Genomic DNA, 20,516 nt, shown 5'->3' with positions numbered 1-20,516 from the left:
ACTGCTTTACTAACTGCACCGGATATTTCTTGCAGACTTGACAAGAATAACATTCCACAGAAGTTTTACAGATAAAATTAAAACAATAGGTAAGATTGTCTTCATTTCATGTGAAATTTTAATACATGAAAACTATTTTGACAAGTAGTAAGTTATTTGTAACATTGGTAATGCCATTCCACGGTTGAAAAAAAACCACCTAATATAAGGGAATTTGTTAACACACGGATTCTAAAGATCAATATTAGAGTAGACTTCTACAGGAATGAGCCATAAGTTTCCGAAAAATGTGGAGGATTTTTTTTTTAATATTCTAATATAGATTTTAAAATAATTTTACCACAATTTTCTTTGGCCCCAAGTACCGTGTTTTCTCACATAATCATCGTACATTTTATTCTAAAATCAAGTTTGAAAAGTAGGGGTGCGACGATTATGCGGAATAAAAAATTTTTTGTTAGGTATAGTTATTCATAAAAACAAAACCCGTTCATGGAAAGTACGTTTATTTAAAAAAAAGGTGGAGTATACAAGAGCACGCCAAACAATTTATATCAATAATTCATTAAACAAAAACCTTTCTTCAACTTTAAATAGAAAAACCAAAACTCTAACGCGAATGCAAGCCACTTGAATCTGACGTGAACTAACATCGATATTCAACTACGTGTGCACGCTCTATACGGGAAGCAACATAACCAAACATGAATGATACACCGGCTACATTTTTATAAGCCGTACGCAGCGGCAACACAGACAATCAGATAAAGGAAATAACGTTTAAAAACGTCTTTAAAAGAAAATTTACACGTCAGACAACTTCGTATTTCTGTTAATTAAATAAATAAGTGGTAATGACCAAATTAAATTTTAGATTTCTACTTTGAAATACATAGTTTTATACGGAAAAGTTACCTACACAAAGCACTCGGCATCTACTAGCGGGACCAAAAACATCATGTGAGTTTACGCAAGAAGTTTTTTTATCCCAACTTTGACGGCCAAAAGTATGGGTGCGACGATTACGCGAGTGCGACGATTATGCGATAAAAGAGGGTAGTACATACATGCACAGTCTAACTTTTTTTTTATTCTTCCTTGCATTTCACCATATTATTTTCCTCCTACTCACTAACAACAAGTGGAGGAAAAGACTGGGAACAGAGAGAGAGGGGGGAAAATGGACTAGCGAGGACACACACATCCTGTTACTCAGAATATTCCCCCCCCCCCCCCCCCCCCCCCACACACACGCGCACAGCACACAGCAATGGCTCCCACGGTCTCGTCACCCAATCACGCTTCGCCATTCCCTTCACACCACAAATCCGTATCCAGCCCCAACCTTTTCGCAGGCTCTCCGAGAGTCCAGATAAAAAAAAAAAGCAAAAGATATAGGTTAATTTCTACCTGAGAAAAGTGTGGGTAAAAGTTGGCATGAATGCTCATAAAAATTTGATCAAACACACTTTTCCTGCTGTTTTACGAGAAATTGAAGGAACTTAGGATATGTTTTCCTCAAAATTGATACTGAATGTGCAAATGAGCTTCATGGAACTAGAACACACATAAACATGCTGACTTTACTCAGAGCACAGAGTAAAAATATTATTATAAGATGTCTTGAGCATGAAACAGGTTTATTGGCATATAATCCATTGATGTAAACCCATGTTTTAAGCACCCATGATTACTGTATTCTAAAAGTTTGAGCTGAAACACAAAATTAACTTGTTTTATAACCATAACCCACAGAATTAGATGAAAAAAGATTTTTTTTACAACAACGCTTTAAAAAGTGCAGTACGAGTCTCCTTTGGAAAAACATTTTAAAACATGATTTTCAGTTTTTTGGTCACAGAAATCATATTTTGCAAAATTTCATCATTCTTTGTTATGGTGTTTATGGGCTAGAAGCCTTCAACAGACACACAGCCAGAGCAGCCAGAGCAGAAGCAGAAACAGGGTATATATTGTTAGATTCTCGGGTAAGGAATACTAAAGAAAGAATAACATTCAAATAAATTCCAAAATGCAGAGAGTCCTAATACATAATACGTATTGTGTTTACACACTGAGTTGAATTCAAATCCCTCACAAGTATTGTGGCACCCTGTCTTTTAGACTCACAACTTTGTGAATCATATGTTTCACTTAAACTTGCTCACAGTACACAAAAACAAAACATGACAAAAAAAAACTGTTTATGCAAAAAGCAATAGCACACACACAAATAAAAAACCACAAACACACACACAAACATGCAAGTTTGTACGTACCACAAGAGCCAGTCGACTTCAAAAACACACAACATTCCAAACTGACGACAGTCCATACTGACCTTGTGGATGGATTGTGAATGTTTTCACACTGATGTTTTTCCCCACTGAACCAAAATATTAAAGATTGATTAAAGCTTACTGCATTCTTTCTCCAGTCATACAAAAATCTATGAATAAAACTACATATTTCATGAAAATTACCGGCTGTTTGCCTATGGCAGACTTTTGAAGTGAGACTTCTTTGCTGAGGTGGATAGAAATTTTTAGCGTTACATTAATTCATATTGCATGAGGGGAATAGTTAGGTACGTGGTGGGGGAACCGGCAGATGAGGAGATGCCACTCCAACGCATGCACTAGCGGTCGAATGGGTAGATGACAAACAGGGGAGGGGGGATAGTTATGTAGCGGGGCATGCTATACGCTAGTTGTGACGGCCGGAAGGGGAGGCGGCAGGGGAGAAGTGGAAATGACGCAGCAGCGATGCTACGGAATTGTCGTAACGCTGCTTGTGTTTGTCTACTTCCCAGTTTTCATTACGGCTAACAATTAACGCTACCTTATTTTTTTTATTTTTTTTTACAGTATCTACAATTTATTTATTAGTTTGGAAAAGATTTATTGATTTGTGCAATTAACTTAATAAGTATCATTAATTCTTATGTGAATAGTCTGATTGAAAATGTAAAAAAGACGTACAGACCTAATTGGTTAGGTTTATAATGGTAATTTATTTTTGGTAGGGACAACACTGTGATTTTAAATGACAAAAGGACTTACAGACGTGTGATATATATTTTATAATGTTCAACTGGAGTGTTTTTTTTTTGTTATTACATCTTATTCAGATGGAGATTGTGATTAACATCATGCCTGAAAATAATAAAAAGGAAGAAGCAGATAATAGGTATTATCAAAGTCAACGTGGCTGTCTCGTCAACTAACCATACTCAGAAAACTGTAACATGTCTCTAGATAATAGCACCTTTCCACTCAATACGTATTTTACCTAAACAAAAATCACCACAGAAAAGATACAAAAATAACTAAAAACACGTACAATTGTATTACATTTTTCTTGCACGCTGCACACAGCACAAATAAATATCAGTCACGTACTAGTCTATAGTTATGAATTCATCCTTCAGCAATCATGAGTAGAAAAGTCTTCAACTAACGGGTAGGAGCTAAGAACTATAAATATTCCAGACTCAACAAGCGAGTTCCTTATAAATACTGTGTACTTATCCTATGCTGTTCACGTGGTAAATATAATACCCCAAAAATAAATAGCATTTAAAGTATAAAAAAAACAGAAAAAAAGTTAATTTTTGAAACCAAAAAAACTATATCTGTCAATATTTCAGGATTTCTTTTTTTTTTCTCTAAGCCAAAATTACAACATACAAGCAGTAACAACTCATCATCTGACAATATTTTTCAAATGCAAAAATTTTAATGTGTAGTTATGGTTTCATTGTTCGCAATGTCAGTCAAAGTTGAATTAAGTTACATGAAACGGATTCTAACATCAGTTCTGAATTCACATTTTCAAAGTCATGATGAAATACACAACAAACATTCAGCAAACTTAAGGCATTTTACGTGAAAAAGATTTAAGTAATGGTGTAGAACGTTAATGATCTCAAGTAAGTGCTGTGCAACTATGTCAGTGTTTTCTTCAATGCCACTGACAAAATATTAAATGTACCAACATTATTCTGAGATAACAAACTTCTCATCCCAAAATGAACAATTTTGCACCCACATGTACCTAAATTAATCTACATGAAGTAGAAAATTACCAAAGGTTTAGTCCAGCAATAGAAAATAACATCACAAACACTAAGAAAATTTTATGAATAGATTATATAGATATGTATACATTAAAATAAAATTTATGTCAAAATATTAAATATTATAAAGATGAATTAAATTAGAGATACGAGTGGGAAAATTTTCTGAGGAAAATTTTCACGAAATATTTAACTAAATATATTTTTCTGGTATATTTTCCATTAACAATGATTAATATAATTAAAAATTTGCTGACGTATACTACACAATAGTTTATTTTCTTCATATTGCAAATATTTGAAATATGTATGATTTCTTATGCACCACACAACATTCCTATATCTGATGACTGTTGTATTAAAGCTTTCGATGCTCTATCCAGCTAGTGTTTAAGGTTAACCTAATATTTATCATCTACTCAAAACTTTTTATACAACTTGGAAAATTTAGTGTTACAGTAAAGGTACATTTAGGAAATTGTTAACAAAAATAGATCAGCATTTAGCTGGTACAGAATGGCTAATGTTTTGTGTAAAACTTTGAAAAAAAATTTATTTGCGAGTTTCTGTGGGATTACATAATTTGTTGTTGGAAAATTTTCTGTATAACAGAACATTTTCCGGTAAACTTAATAAAACTTTTCCCAAAAATATTTCCTGGAAAACTAACATCTCCAAATTGAAATACATATTATAAAATTTCAACCATAAATAAAATAATTATTATAAAATGTATCGTGGAATAACTAAATAAACACTACTAAATAACTACCAACCTAAACTGACATGACACGAACACCACACAATGCTGTCACACTGATATTAGACCATACAGAATAATGCATGTTAAATAATGAAGAATTAACAAAGATGGCCATGCCACAAATGCCAGTAAATAAAAGAAAAATAGATACTAACTCTTATACACACACAAAAAATTACAAACATACAGAAGTAAATAATAATTTTGATTAAAAACAAAATACACAAAATATTTAAAATTTAAGTTTATATTTTAAAATTAATACAATTCTAATTTATATTTTTATACTCTTAGCTATATAACAAATTATTTTCATAACAAAACAGTAGTGAACCATTATGTAAAAATTCAACCACAGAAGAGAATAATTCTTTAGTTTATTTTAAAGATTGTCTAGGAAAAACTGAAGTATTATGTTGAACCAAGGTTTAGAATTATCACAGCTTCCATGAAGTTGTTATAAATAGAGGCAAGATCATATGGTAATTAGCGATAAAAGCAAAATAACAGCGTAATTGATAAGTTTTGGGATTTTAACATTGCATAATGATTCTCTGATTTATTTTAAAAGTGAAAAAACTTGACTTTAGCATTGCAGTTAAAAAAATTTTAGCTTTTCCCTTAATTTTAATATTTATAACTTTTTCATGAACCAAGGAAATATTGAATGTTTTAGTTGCAGCTTTTTGTTCAATTTTCATCAATATATGTAGAATAATTGTATGTACACATGTTAAGTATCTTAACATGAAATGTTTCAGCTGACGATCAAAATAATTGTGCTTGATATAAACTTATTATTAGCCCATGGATATTATCATTTTTAACAACGATAAAGACGAGATCCACTATTTTTAATGACAACATTCACTTTTTTATAGCACCATAAAATCATGGCTCTAGTCATAAAACATGATAAACATAAATCATGAATTGTATGTATGGACACATTCTATTTGTGCACAAGAAAAGAAGTTTTATTGAATAGAAATATTCTTATTTTTACTCATTATTTCAAGAGATATCATTTAACTTAAACAAATTAGTGTGAAAACCCCCAAACTCATTTAGAATTATTTCAAAAATAAATAAAAAAAAATGTAACTTTTTAAATTACTAGGATTAAGAGTTACACAAAACTATACACTACTGATTCACATTTTATATGAAAAACCACACTTATATCTTTAGCCATTATGCTTTAATTTAAATACAGTTAAAATTTAATTTTACATTGGCCCTTTAATTATGTTAATGCATTTCCTACAAAAATGTATTTATAAGATTAAGCTTGTTGATATCTTATTTTAGATAACGTACTCTAATGTGTATAAAACAAAAACAAATATTTCCTCATATTAGAGGTATCTTATTAGTGATGGGTCAGCTACCAAATTTGTTGGATCCGATTCTCAAATTCAAATCTCAAAGAGTATCTCTAATATACCCCTCAAAGCCAAATATAGGTTTAAAGGGTCAAAAATAAAATAATGTACAAGAAATATTAACTATGGTGTTGAAACATTCAAAACCCTTTAAATATTTGTTTTACAAACTATGTTTCCAGAACCAATATATATTGTAATTTTATTTACATAATTACATGTTAAAAGTACACTATCTTGGGAATGGTAACAGGATAGGTATGAAGAAACAAATTGACCTAGTAAAATTCAGAAGTTATCAGTGTTGAATTTTTTGATTTAAACTATTTTCTATATTTTTTTTTTTTAATCTTTTCCCTCTAATATCAAATCTTTCGAATACCTAAGATCTGATCGGATTTGAGGATTTGAGGGTTTGATTGGCCCATCCCTATGTTTTATACAAGGGAACATTACTATCTTTCAGACTCAAAGACCAAATATAAAAAAAAAAAAAAAAAATGCAACATTTTTCTGTGTCACGGAAAGTACTACACCACTACAGCAACACAATACGAGTGACCTTGATGCCAACCAGTGAAACCCTAATTCGTCACAAACTTGGGCCACGCATGAAATACATTACTGAACTGTAGCGGAGCTCTATCATTTAGATGACGTTTAGAAGAAATTGGATGACTACGATGAGTCTGTATTCAGGTTGATAACATTTTCCACTATTACAATATGCAACAAACTGTTTGCTACAGTTATCAAGCTATGTCTGACCCTTCTCACCAAATAACAACGGATGGATTTGTTAGCGTAGGAACACCACCACGGGCATACCTTGAAAGTAAAGCAACAGGGCCTTTCTCAAAAGTACTAATTAATAATTGAGAGTTGAGAAAAAAAGGTCCCATTCTGTACCGGATATGACACAATTGTACATGTAACATGTAACAATCTTAGAATACGCAGAAGAATTCAAAGTGTTGCTATAAACCTTTGTAAGGCTTAGAGATTTTTTTTAAAAAAAAATGGAATCTAAAGATTTATTTGCATCTAACATTATTAAAATATTTAAAAACAAAATAACAAAAATATTCACTTTCCAAGTCTACACACTGGACTGATATTTATCTATTGTTAAACACAAGTGTTTATATGGTGAATAGCAAAAAAATTTAAATTAACACGGAAATGCAATTCATTACACTGAATAGGTAACACTGAAATGCAAGGAAAAAAACACTAAGTGCAACAAAATTCACTTGAATTAACTATTTTTTGTTTGTTAAAATATAAAATTCAATTTGTAAACCTCTTGTTTAGACATTTATTTAGAAAACTAAACAATTCATAATACAAGTAGTATTGTAACAGAACAGTGACATAAGATGCAATTCAAATTTGAAACAATGTCAATACCAGGGAGAAATGACAACCATGCAATGAAAACTTACAATTCTTTTCCCACTGGGATATCGGTAAAATGTTATGGAAGTATAGTAACTCCAATAACATGGGGTCTTGTTTTGAACATAAAATGTGATTTAAAACAAATTTGAGTAATTATATTAATTTATGCACAATATTAGTGGCATATACAAAATTCATAAGAATTAAAAATGATAACCACGAAATCTTAACATTTTTTTAAAACAGATTGTTCAAAAATAAAAAACCACAAAATCTTGGCTCTATCTTATGTAGCATATTATTTATGCAATCATGTTTGTTATGTTTCAGATCGGTTTGGCTCTTCCAAATTAAACACTTGGCTATTCTCTGTAGATCCGAAACCTGTGTCTATCGTCACACAGAAGGCACATGTTAGCTCAGTTCTCAGTATTTGCAGTGCAACGTGATACTGCAGAGTACAACAATATGTTCTCGACTGGCTAACAAGCTATGCCTGGATAGCACTTACTATTCCCCAACAAAACTCAGGCTTGCAGGTTAACAAGTTGTTTTCATGAAAGCCTGAAGGTGTCATAAGCATTAAATTAGTTTATTGAAGTTTATATAAAAGTTTATTTTAAAACAATAATTGCAGAACCAATTAAAACACTTATACTTTTTTTTTGTTTTGGCAAAATGATTTTCTGAAAACAAGTGTTGCCAATACAAATGCAAGGACACAACCAACTCCACTACAATACACTCTCACGGCTAGGCAAATGTAAACGCTGTATCATATGAGCACAATCAATTGTGGCCAACAAACAAACTAGTTAAAACCAATAGCAAGGTGGCAAACTGTGGCCGTCAGAACACTTTTGTTGGTTACTGGATTTTCCCCTGGTAGTTTTTTTTACATTTGGTATATTTTTTTTCCTTTTCATTCAAGTATTTTTTCTTACATATTATCTGTATTATTAACCCTTTATATGCCTTTTTTATATTTATATTTAATTCTTGTTTATTCTTTTTATCTAGGGTTTTATTTACTTTATTTGTTCTAACTTCCTGAAACTGAAGTTTCCAGGTATGTAATCTCTATATAATGTCAAACTTACTGTGCTTATTGTATTGTGGTGTAACTGCTAAAGTTATAATGTAAAGAAAATGCCATTTTCACCTCTGCTTTAAATTTACAGTTATATTTTGGCCCGACATTACGTGGGTAGGCGGTTTTGCCACTCGCTATTGGCCATTCGGAAGAAGAGCTCATTTTGATAACTTTACGCATTTTTATAATTAATCAGATCATAGAGTGAGTGTCAGGAAAGTGGTCTTTGGTTTCTTTTGGAGGAACGACAGTCTAAAAAGTGTAAAACTGGACATGATGCTGCCCTGGTTGATGTAGGCCACTTGTAGACTTTTTTGAATTTCAATAAATGAGCGCCATTTTGAAAATGTATGCTAAAATATCACCAAGCCAAAATAACAGATAAAATTGAGTTGAAAATGATGTGTAACCATGGAATGAATCACAAGTGTAAATCATTACACAGCATACCTTAATCAACTAAAAATTAGTGAGACATGCAACTTTAGACACAGATCACTGCAAATGAGTTGGCAGGTAATAAAAATAAAAATCATTACACATGAGTCATACTTAAGCAATAATTGCCACTGACAATCCTTATAAAAATTTCAAATAAGCACAGTGAAACGGGGTTATTTATTGTAGATATGAGAAAGCACAGACATGTTCGAAGAAGAATGTGACTGGTGTGAAGAGTGGAGAGATTCGAAGAATAAAAAAATAAATGCAGTGATAGAAAGAATGATTTTCAAAGTGTTTTATAAACTTGGAAACTAGTTAGGGTTTAAATACGGTATCTGACTAAACTTCACTTACTCCGAAGTTACTGATAAGGCATTAATTCAAGTTATGACTGCTAAAAACTTTTTTTTTTGTTAATAAATACACATCACTTCAGCACTAACCAAGCCTCAGATATTAACACAGTTTGAATTGTAGAGGTTGTGTTTCTCAAGGATTCTGTTTACGAGAAACATTATTTATCACGTGAACAAAGGTCAATGACAATGTAATATGTATGTCATACTCATCACGCTGTCAGTCTCTCGATGCGTAGGAACCACTGTGCGACTGCAGCGTGGGCGTGGGGAGGTTACCTCGGACTGCAGTTGGGGAGGGGGTAGGGGACTATGTACAAGGGCCACATACTCACATGCCGGCCGCATCGTCATGCACAAAACTACGGCGCCAGAAAGCACTACGGGTGAGACGAGCGAGGCTAGTCCAGGGGTGGCGCGCGGTGCAGAGAGCTGAGACAGGGGTAGATAGAGGCGGGGCTTACTTGTACCTCACACGGGGGCGGCGCGCTGCGGTACGAGGGCACGATCTTGAACGTCACGGAGCCCCGTGCCTCCCTCTGCAACACAGCGGGCCACTTGCACGTCCCAGACTGCTCACAAGCCAGTTGTTCCACATCGCGTGGTCACACCGAGGCTCCAGCCAACTCGGCGAACCAATTTCAGCACTTTTTCAGGACCTTTAACTAATAAATTATTTTCATCACAGAATAAAATAGTATAAATGATGATTTTATGCGATTTGAAAAGTAAGCTCAGTTGGACACTTACATTGCAAGACTATCTTCAACACGCACTATGGTCAGACTGTCCAAAATCAAGGGCAGTGAAATGTAAACTCAGGGGTTGTAATGTGACATGCAGTTTGGTTTCCTTGTTAAATTTTTCGCCAATGTAATTTGTCATGTAAATTTAAGGATTGGTTGCAGCGCTTATGCGCAAACATTTTTTGTCCTTGTAACTGATAGAACTATCTGTTGTTGCCTTTGGATGGACAGATTTTTACAGAGATTAGCCTTTCTGCTGTGAACTTTGGTAAAATGTATATTTGCACTAATGCATTGTAAAGCAAAATTTTAAATGCACAATTATAATGGGTAACATTTTATGTGATATTTCTTTTGTAAATCGCAGATCGCGCATGGTGAGTAGCTTTGCAAAATAATTGACTTTGTGCTCGAGTTTGCTTATTGGGGAAATAAGACTAGTCATACTATAAAGAGCAACACAGTATATTTTTTTTTGCGCATGTTTAACAAACTCACACAAGACTTATCAGCCGCGGGTGTGCGATGAAAAGCTTTGGGTAGTTGAACATGCCACAGTCTAATTAACAAATACCTTTTTAATAATATTAAAATTTGTTATAATTTTTTTGAAAATAAGTTTTGAAACCTGTAATGAAATTTTACTAATAATTTGTTTGGTAGATAGTGTAAGTGTTGAAGTGAATGTGAAACGTGGTCCCCGTGACAGAAGCTGGGGCACTCACCAGGATCTTCTGCAGGGCGTTGACGGACTGGTTGGCGACCGGCACGCCGTTGATCTCGCGGATCTCGTCGCCCACGTGCAGCGTGGCCTGGCGGTGGATCATGCCCCCGTGCATGATGCGCGCCACAATGCACTTGCCCTCCTCGTTCATCTTCAGCGTGATGCCCTGCGCAGCGCACCCATGCATCAGCGCCTACTCCCGCCTTGCAGTTCAGTCCGCCTCTGTGCTTGTGTATCAGTATAAAAAAAGTAATAATAGTGTAATATTTTTCACTTTTCATTGGTTCTGTACATACCTAATTCTATTTTTTTTTTTTTTTTAATTTTATCAATCTTCAAAAAAATATAAAACCATACATTTCAACCAGTAATGAATTTTCCAGACATCCTAAATGTGTTCAAACAGGATTTCAGGGAGGTGTTTGAGACTTCCAGTCATCCACCCACCCCACAATACAAGCCAAGTCCGCAACTGGACACGGCACAGGGGGTTTCGTGCCGGGTGTCCACCATTTTGGATTATGGCGTCATTTAAATTTTCAACCCCTGTTTTTACGTTAATAATTCGTTTATATCAAAAATTGTTTCAGCCAAAGTTTTAGATTTATACAACAAATTATAACGGATTCTATTAAACAAAAAAGTAATTTTTTTATTTACTTTTAAACCTTGATATTACATTCACTTGCAGTAATGGTTGGTTGGGTAAAAATTTATTTTAACAATAGTTTTAGTCAACATGTTGTAACTTAAACAAAAATAAGAATTGGTTCGGTAGTTTATATGGTCGGGAAGTTTTATATATAAATTCTTTCGAATTTATCAATATTATCTTAAACTTAGTGCAAAGCAAATTTTTATACGAACACGTTATTAGTGTAAGGGATGAAAAATAGTGTTTGAATGTTAGAACAATTAAATAATTACTTTATTTGGCTTATCATATGAAATTCGTTCTATGTTATGCAATGGCGGATACATTGGGTTAAAAACAGTCGTAATATTTTCGCTGCATGGAAAACGAGCAAATGTTAAATCGATATTTTTGACGTAACAACATCTAATAAATCGATTAACCCCGGCTGCACGCACGAAAAAGTGTCCCACTACAGATGTCCCACTACGGATGTGTTCTGTTTGCTCATTGTACGCATGCGTGGCATCTCTCTTCATGCTCATTGTACGCATGCGTGGCATCTCTCTTCCACTCGATTGGAACAACCATCGATTTGACTTTTCAATCATATTTTCGTCGTTAGAATTATTATAATTATGTAATTTAACGATCGTCCACCAATTTTCAGCACAATCGGTACGGTTATTTAAAAGTAATGTTGAAAATTCAAATACGTTTTGAACCAACAATGGTGTTTTACAGTTACACATAATAATTAAAATTACACCCGCGATCTTTTGCACAATGTTTTAAAAAATATTGTAACACATTATAAATAAGTTTGGAGTATTTGGGATGCGTATTTGTTATAAAAGTGTTAATATTATACCCCTACCGTGAATAAAGTTTTTGTAAATATATATATATATATATATAACATTTGAAACTACATTGCCTTAGTATGGCCTCGTGGGTGTGTGGTTAGCGTACCTACCTCTTAAACTAAAGGTTGTTGGTTTGAAACCCGCCAGCTGCGAATTTTTTTTGTACTTGTAAAAATAAATATGGCGCACGCAACATTTCAAAAGTAATAAATATATTTGAATTAATGAATGCAAATAAAAGTAAATTTATTAATTCAATTGCACATTTCATTTCACTCCTTTGTATCCATACAAAATAGTGATAATTCAATAAAAATGATTCAATTTTATTCATAAAAGTATGCAGAGGTAGATTTTATCATGCAAAAGATTGAAAAATTAAAAAAAAAAAAAAATTCTTCCTCAAAGAATATAATATTTTTAATGCCTAAATGGTTTGGTTGCAAAAACCTATTACGGCTCAGTCTCAGGCCGAATATGATATTTCCTTTTCTTCTGGATCAATCATTTCATCAATGTTTTGTTATGACGTTGTCACGTTAAACTATCGTCCGTAAACCGACTTTACAGACAACCATTTTTTTTTTTAAAATATTGGAGAACATAATTATGTCATGTACATTCAGTTCTTAAAATTTTCCAGAAAGTTATAGAATTTTCCAAAATATTTGCAGAAGAAAAAGGTAGGGCCTACTTCGAAGTTTACCTACGCCTGTAGATTGTGCCGAAATGGATTTTTTTTTTGATGTGACAACGTCTAATAAATCAATGAACGCCGGCTGCACGCACGGAAAAGTATCCCGTTACGCTGAGTCCCGTTACGCTCATTGTACGCTTGCACCGTATCTATCTCTCTTCCACTCGATTGGCCTATGAATCTACTAACTATTATATTAAATAGGTTAGGGCGGGAATTTTCAAAAGTAGCTTTTAAATGTAGTACTTTAACTAAACTATCATTTCATCAATGTTTTGTTACGACGTTGTCACGTTAAACTATCGTCCGTAAACCTACTTTACAGACAACCATTTTTTTTACGTTGCAATTACATCATGAAGTAGCCGGTGCGCATAGGCGTGCCTACAGGGGGGGGGGGAGGGCAGGTGGGCCATGGCCCCCCTAATGTAATCACTAAGATCGGCATTTTCTCTAATGTGTTCGTTAATATTCGTATATTCCTGGCACTGTGGCACTCAAACTGTTTTTCAGTGTTGCAGCGTGCTAATTAACAATAGTTTTAAAAATTTTATCGTTCTGGAAATACAGCCGCCTTAGTTTATTTAAAACACGAGGTCCCTTAAAATGGCCAAGCAAAAAAAAAATTAAGAGGTTTGTTAAAGTTCTGTTGTCTGAATTGTTGTGTTTGCATTCACTAAAAAGAAGTTCATTTCAAGGTAGATAGATCTGTACCAAGCTATTGAAAAATTCGAGAGGGAAAAATGTGTAAGTACCCTTTAAACATTGTCTATGGAAAAAAAAAAATACTGTCTAGGTTGTTAAAATTATACGGATATAAATATTAACTAGTAAACATATCTCGTTGATACTGCACATATATATATGAACACGGCAATGAGTGAATGTATTTAGGCTATTTAACATTCTAAATTCAGCTTCTGATTTAAAAATTTAGCAGCCCCCCCCCCCCCTCCCCTCAATGGAAATGCCTGGGCACGCCTATGCCGGTTCGTCAGTAAAGCACAGCACAGTGCGGTGAGATCGCACGGGACAGTAGCTGACACGGCAGACACTCACCATGGGCTCGTCCGTGTTCTTCTGGAACTGCACGAGGCGCACGCGCGTCACGTTCTCCAGGTCCACGTCGCCGTCGGGGCCGTCAGGGTCGCCGCCGTTGAGGTAGGGCAGCAGCGGGGGCGGCGTCACGCGCACCGCCTCCTCGCCGTACACCTCGTGCGCCGCCACATCGTGGGCCTGCAGCAGCGCCTGCGAGCCGCGCACCGCCCCCTCAGCGCTCTCCTCCACTGGCCGCAGGCGAGACAGCCAAGCGCCCGATCCGGCATCTTCGGTTGTTTTTTTTGGACAACTCATGATAACTAATGGTTAGAGACCTGTAAAATTCGCGATTTCAAATCCCTAAAGGATAGACTCCACGATCCTCTACGCACTCGTGCAAATTACATCTGCTGATTGGTTACCGACTCATAACACCTGTTGACTGGAATGATCGTGATTCGCTAATTCTTCTGTTAAAGATTTTTCATTGGCCCAGAGTCCTTCAGATAAACTAAGGCCCAATCACTGAAGCAAAATAATGTAAAACGTATTTCGAATCTATCCTATCACGAAAATGAATCCGCGAATTTTACAGGTCTCTACTAATGGTTAGAGACCGGAAAAATTCGCGGATTCATTTCGTGATAGGCTGAAATTCAAACATGTGTACAATTCTGCTGGTTCTGCTATTGGCTAGCAGTTTAACTGGAGCTCTCTGAGCCAATGAGAGACCATCGAACAAAGAAGCGTCGAATCACAAGCTAACCAGTGGAGACGCCTCACAATTTAGTACCCAATGAACACGCGTGTTTACTTGAGAAGTGCAGAGGATAATGGAGGCTATCCTAGAGGTCATTGAATCCGCGAATTTTTTCCGGTCCCTACAAATGGTCAATTAGGTTAGATTAGTTACATTATAAATACTTTAAAACATCGTGGACAGGTTGATCTGGTTAGGATAGCTACATTAAAGATACTGTGAAATCATGTAAACGGTTTTCTAGCCACGGATAGCTACATAGTAAAAAAGTTATTTGCTAAGCAACCATAAAATGATTTTACAGTATTTTTAATGATGTAGCTATACTTACCTGATATAACCAACCATCCACAATGTTTTAAAGTTATTTATAATGTAGCTAACCTATCCTAATCGACCGCGAAATTTAATGCCACACCGGTTTATACAATGAGATAGAAAGGGAAAAAAAAGCGAGCATGAACTTCGGGGAACTTCGGGTGTGGCTGTCTCGTCTGTGAAATGAAGGCTTCCCGTGAGAGTACAGTAGAACCTCTCACATGCGACCATGACGGGACCGAGCCATGGTCGGAGCGGCCAAAAGGTCTGATATCCGTAGCAGCAAAAAAAAAAAAAAAACGCCTTTCCCAGTCATACAGTAGGGCCTATGTACAGTAATACAACTTTATTTGTTAAAATATTGCTGTATACATTTCAAACATTTACTGTGTTTAAATTATAAATGAGAAGATGAATACAATGCAGGCATACCTTATTTAAAGAATCCAGTAATGTATTTTTGTTTCAGTTTTGCCAAATCTTTATTTTGCGAAAGTGTCCCTCTACTTTTTTTTGCCCAAAATACGTTAATACGTTTAAAAAAAAACATAGAATAGTACAATATTATAGTACGAGCACATTATACACCAATAACTAGAGAGACGGGATTCAGGGAACAAGTGAATGCATTAGGCGTCTCCCATTACATCTGCCCTGCCCACTATAATCAAGATGGGGGGGGGGGGGACGAATCCAGTGACCGGTATCAAACAATACCCAAGTCAAGAAACTGGAATTCCGTTCATAAGCAACAACGCATCTTCATTCCTCCGCACGTCCTCTGCCTTGTCGGCGAACGAGCGAGTGTTGGCACTGGCAACTGTCTATCGATTCCGGCCCAACTGACTAGACTGGGGCGTCCCAGGAATGTCGTATTTGCATGACAATTGCAGCTCGCCGAGTGTGCGCCAGAGAAAGCCCGGAGCTTGGAGGCCCAACTGACTAGACTGGGGCGTCCCAGGAATGTCGTATTTGCATGACAATTGCAGCTCGCCGAGTGTGCGCCAGAGAAAGCCCGGAGCTTGGAGGCCCAACTGACTAGACTGGGGCGTCCCAGGAATGTCGTATTTGCATGACAATTGCAGCTCGCCGAGTGTGCGCCAGAGAAAGCCCGGAGCTTGGAGGCCCAACTGACTAGACTGGGGCGTCCCAGGAATGTCGTATTTGCATGACAATTGCAGCTCGCCGAGTGTGCGCCAGAGAAAGCCCGGAGCTTGGAGGCCCAACTGACTAGACTGGGGCGTCCCAGGAATGTCGTATTTGCATGACAATTGCAGCTCGCCGAGTGTGCGCCAGAGAAAGCCCGGAGCTTGGAGGCCCAACTGACTAGACTGGGGCGTCCCAGGAATGTCGTATTTGCATGACAATTGCAGCTCGCCGAGTGTGCGCCAGAGAAAGCCCGGAGCTTGGAGGCCCAACTGACTAGACTGGGGCGTCCCAGGAATGTCGTATTTGCATGACAATTGCAGCTCGCCGAGTGTGCGCCAGAGAAAGCCCGGAGCTTGGAGGCCCAACTGACTAGACTGGGGCGTCCCAGGAATGTCGTATTTGCATGACAATTGCAGCTCGCCGAGTGTGCGCCAGAGAAAGCCCGGAGCTTGGAGGCCCAACTGACTAGACTGGGGCGTCCCAGGAATGTCGTATTTGCATGACAATTGCAGCTCGCCGAGTGTGCGCCAGAGAAAGCCCGGAGCTTGGAGGCCCAACTGACTAGACTGGGGCGTCCCAGGAATGTCGTATTTGCATGACAATTGCAGCTCGCCGAGTGTGCGCCAGAGAAAGCCCGGAGCTTGGAGGCCCAACTGACTAGACTGGGGCGTCCCAGGAATGTCGTATTCGCATGACAATTGCAGCTCGCCGAGTGTGCGCCAGAGAAAGCCCGGAGCTTGGAGGCCCAACTGACTAGACTGGGGCGTCCCAGGAATGTCGTATTCGCATGACAATTGCAGCTCGCCGAGTGTGCGCCAGAGAAAGCCCGGAGCTTGGAGGCCCAACTGACTAGACTGGGGCGTCCCAGGAATGTCGTATTCGCATGACAATTGCAGCTCGCCGAGTGTGCGCCAGAGAAAGCCCGGAGCTTGGAGGCCCAACTGACTAGACTGGGGCGTCCCAGGAATGTCGTATTCGCATGACAATTGCAGCTCGCCGAGTGTGCGCCAGAGAAAGCCCGGAGCTTGGAGGCCCAACTGACTAGACTGGGGCGTCCCAGGAATGTCGTATTCGCATGACAATTGCAGCTCGCCGAGTGTGCGCCAGAGAAAGCCCGGAGCTTGGAGGCCCAACTGACTAGACTGGGGCGTCCCAGGAATGTCGTATTCGCATGACAATTGCAGCTCGCCGAGTGTGCGCCAGAGAAAGCCCGGAGCTTGGAGGCCCAACTGACTAGACTGGGGCGTCCCAGGAATGTCGTATTCGCATGACAATTGCAGCTCGCCGAGTGTGCGCCAGAGAAAGCCCGGAGCTTGGAGGCCCAACTGACTAGACTGGGGCGTCCCAGGAATGTCGTATTCGCATGACAATTGCAGCTCGCCGAGTGTGCGCCAGAGAAAGCCCGGAGCTTGGAGGCCCAACTGACTAGACTGGGGCGTCCCAGGAATGTCGTATTCGCATGACAATTGCAGCTCGCCGAGTGTGCGCCAGAGAAAGCCCGGAGCTTGGAGGCCCAACTGACTAGACTGGGGCGTCCCAGGAATGTCGTATTCGCATGACAATTGCAGCTCGCCGAGTGTGCGCCAGAGAAAGCCCGGAGCTTGGAGGCCCAACTGACTAGACTGGGGCGTCCCAGGAATGTCGTATTCGCATGACAATTGCAGCTCGCCGAGTGTGCGCCAGAGAAAGCCCGGAGCTTGGAGGCCCAACTGACTAGACTGGGGCGTCCCAGGAATGTCGTATTCGCATGACAATTGCAGCTCGCCGAGTGTGCGCCAGAGAAAGCCCGGAGCTTGGAGGCCCAACTGACTAGACTGGGGCGTCCCAGGAATGTCGTATTCGCATGACAATTGCAGCTCGCCGAGTGTGCGCCAGAGAAAGCCCGGAGCTTGGAGGCCCAACTGACTAGACTGGGGCGTCCCAGGAATGTCGTATTCGCATGACAATTGCAGCTCGCCGAGTGTGCGCCAGAGAAAGCCCGGAGCTTGGAGGCCCAACTGACTAGACTGGGGCGTCCCAGGAATGTCGTATTCGCATGACAATTGCAGCTCGCCGAGTGTGCGCCAGAGAAAGCCCGGAGCTTGGAGGCCCAACTGACTAGACTGGGGCGTCCCAGGAATGTCGTATTTGCATGACAATTGCAGCTCGCCGAGTGTGCGCCAGAGAAAGCCCGGAGCTTGGAGGCCCAACTGACTAGACTGGGGCGTCCCAGGAATGTCGTATTCGCATGACAATTGCAGCTCGCCGAGTGTGCGCCAGAGAAAGCCCGGAGCTTGGAGGCCCAACTGACTAGACTGGGGCGTCCCAGGAATGTCGTATTCGCATGACAACTGCAGCTCGCCGAGTGTGCGCCAGAGAAAGCCCGGAGCTTGGAGGCCCAACTGACTAGACTGGGGCGTCCCAGGAATGTCGTATTCGCATGACAACTGCAGCTCGCCGAGTGTGCGCCAGAGAAAGCCCGGAGCTTGGAGGCCCAACTGACTAGACTGGGGCGTCCCAGGAATGTCGTATTCGCATGACAACTGCAGCTCGCCGAGTGTGCGCCAGAGAAAGCCCGGAGCTTGGAGGCCCAACTGACTAGACTGGGGCGTCCCAGGAATGTCGTATTCGCATGACAACTGCAGCTCGCCGAGTGTGCGCCAGAGAAAGCCCGGAGCTTGGAGGCCCAACTGGCGCTTCTTCCGGGGAAACAAGAATGGCGCTAGCTGAGCGGGACAGACCGAGCGAGCAGTCAACATCGCTTGAGAACTGTTACGTACGGCTAAAGATCGAAACTGTTTCTTTGTTCAGATAAATTCTGCAAGTATTAGGTATATATGTGCTTGTTGCGTAAAGAGGGTCAAGTCAAAAATTGTTAAATATGAGTTATTATCACAGGCAGGTTTGCGAAATTGATAAGGGAGATTAGAGACATTACTTTAAAACAATTAATGATTTTCCAAAATTCTGAAGCAGTTAATAAATCTAAAAAAAAAAAAAAAACTGACTTCAAGAAACTTGATAATTTTCAATCGCGATTTTCTCTAAACTATGATTTTGGACTTAACCCCTTTTACGCAACAAGCACAGATATTTAAAATGACATTTGAGTGATTCAAGATAGTAGTAGGAATATATATTTTTGAACATGTAGTTTTCAGAGGGCACATTCAAAATGATAACATCTCGGTTCGTTATAAAGTGAACCAACGCCTACCAGATAGAGAGTGTGTGTGTGCGAGTGTTTGCACAGGAGAATTGGGACATGGTCTAAGTAAGCATACCATATCAAAGTCATGCTGAAGACTAGCCGTAATATTGACCAACAGTTGACTCTCTGGAACTCCTGGGAACATATGCAAACTTCACGCATGCTGACGTCATTAAGTGATCAGAGCCAAGTGCTATGCCGATTCCAGCCGTGTAAAACCAATATGGCGGGGGCTGTAGCTCTGCTATGTCCGTGTGTCCAGCCAGGCTGCTCTGGAGACAGTCCGAGCGCATATCTGCTCTTCCCGGGGGAAATCACTCCGCCGCACTAACTCACTTAATTTCTTATTTCCTTACTAACTCACGTACAGTTCGGCCAAGGTCAGATTTTCCAACAAAAGTGTGAATTTCATACACCTTCAATTTACATTGTCATTCGTCATAATTATAATAGTAGTTAAATAGTAAAAACTTATACTTCGTTCTGTTACATTATCATGGTTAGCCTAGATTTTATTTACTTCACACACCTGAAGTAATACTCTCAAGGTAAATTTTGTTTGGATCTGAGTTTTTGGGAAGTCATTCCCAGTTTGAGGGTGCCTTGACTTTTCCCTGACTTTCCATTACCAAACATCCAATTTTATTAACTAATTTTATTAAATTTTGCAATCGTATGAAAGTCAGCCACCAGCATCCCCATAGCTAGCCTAGTTTTCTCTCCGCTTTCTTTGTTTCTTGAAAATTCAAAAACAACAATGTTTTTTGCAATTCTATAGTGTGTGTGTGTGTGTATGTATTTGTGTGAGTGTGGATATGCACTAAACCACCATAAGAAAAAAAATGTTTTCATAATCTGGGTGATGGCAGACTGA

At 38.7% G+C, this 20,516-nt stretch overlaps 1 protein-coding gene across 8 annotated transcripts in view; it reads right to left on the bottom strand.

The window, feature by feature from the left end:
- The window catches only part of LOC134543040 (peripheral plasma membrane protein CASK), a 290,715-nt gene that overhangs the window by 31,007 nt on the left and 239,192 nt on the right, over positions 1-20,516 (bottom strand). For 4 of the 8 annotated variants that reach the window (XM_063387740.1, XM_063387741.1, XM_063387744.1 and 1 more), the window contains exons 12-14: positions 14,247-14,435; positions 10,992-11,156; positions 9,985-10,059 (exon numbers count right to left, since the gene is read on the bottom strand). In XM_063387740.1, the coding sequence (XP_063243810.1) occupies positions 9,985-10,059; positions 10,992-11,156; positions 14,247-14,435 (429 nt within the window). The remainder of the gene's footprint in view (positions 1-9,984; positions 10,060-10,991; positions 11,157-14,246; positions 14,436-20,516) is intronic. The other 4 variants (XM_063387742.1, XM_063387743.1, XM_063387746.1 and 1 more) reach the window with 1 other exon arrangement.

The sequence above is a fragment of the Bacillus rossius genome (genome assembly GCF_032445375.1).
Source record: "Bacillus rossius redtenbacheri isolate Brsri chromosome 9 unlocalized genomic scaffold, Brsri_v3 Brsri_v3_scf9_2, whole genome shotgun sequence".
Classification (NCBI taxonomy): Eukaryota; Metazoa; Arthropoda; class Insecta; order Phasmatodea; family Bacillidae; genus Bacillus; species Bacillus rossius.
Note: the sequence above shows the minus strand (reverse complement) of the source record. Positions and strands in the feature narration are given on the sequence as shown.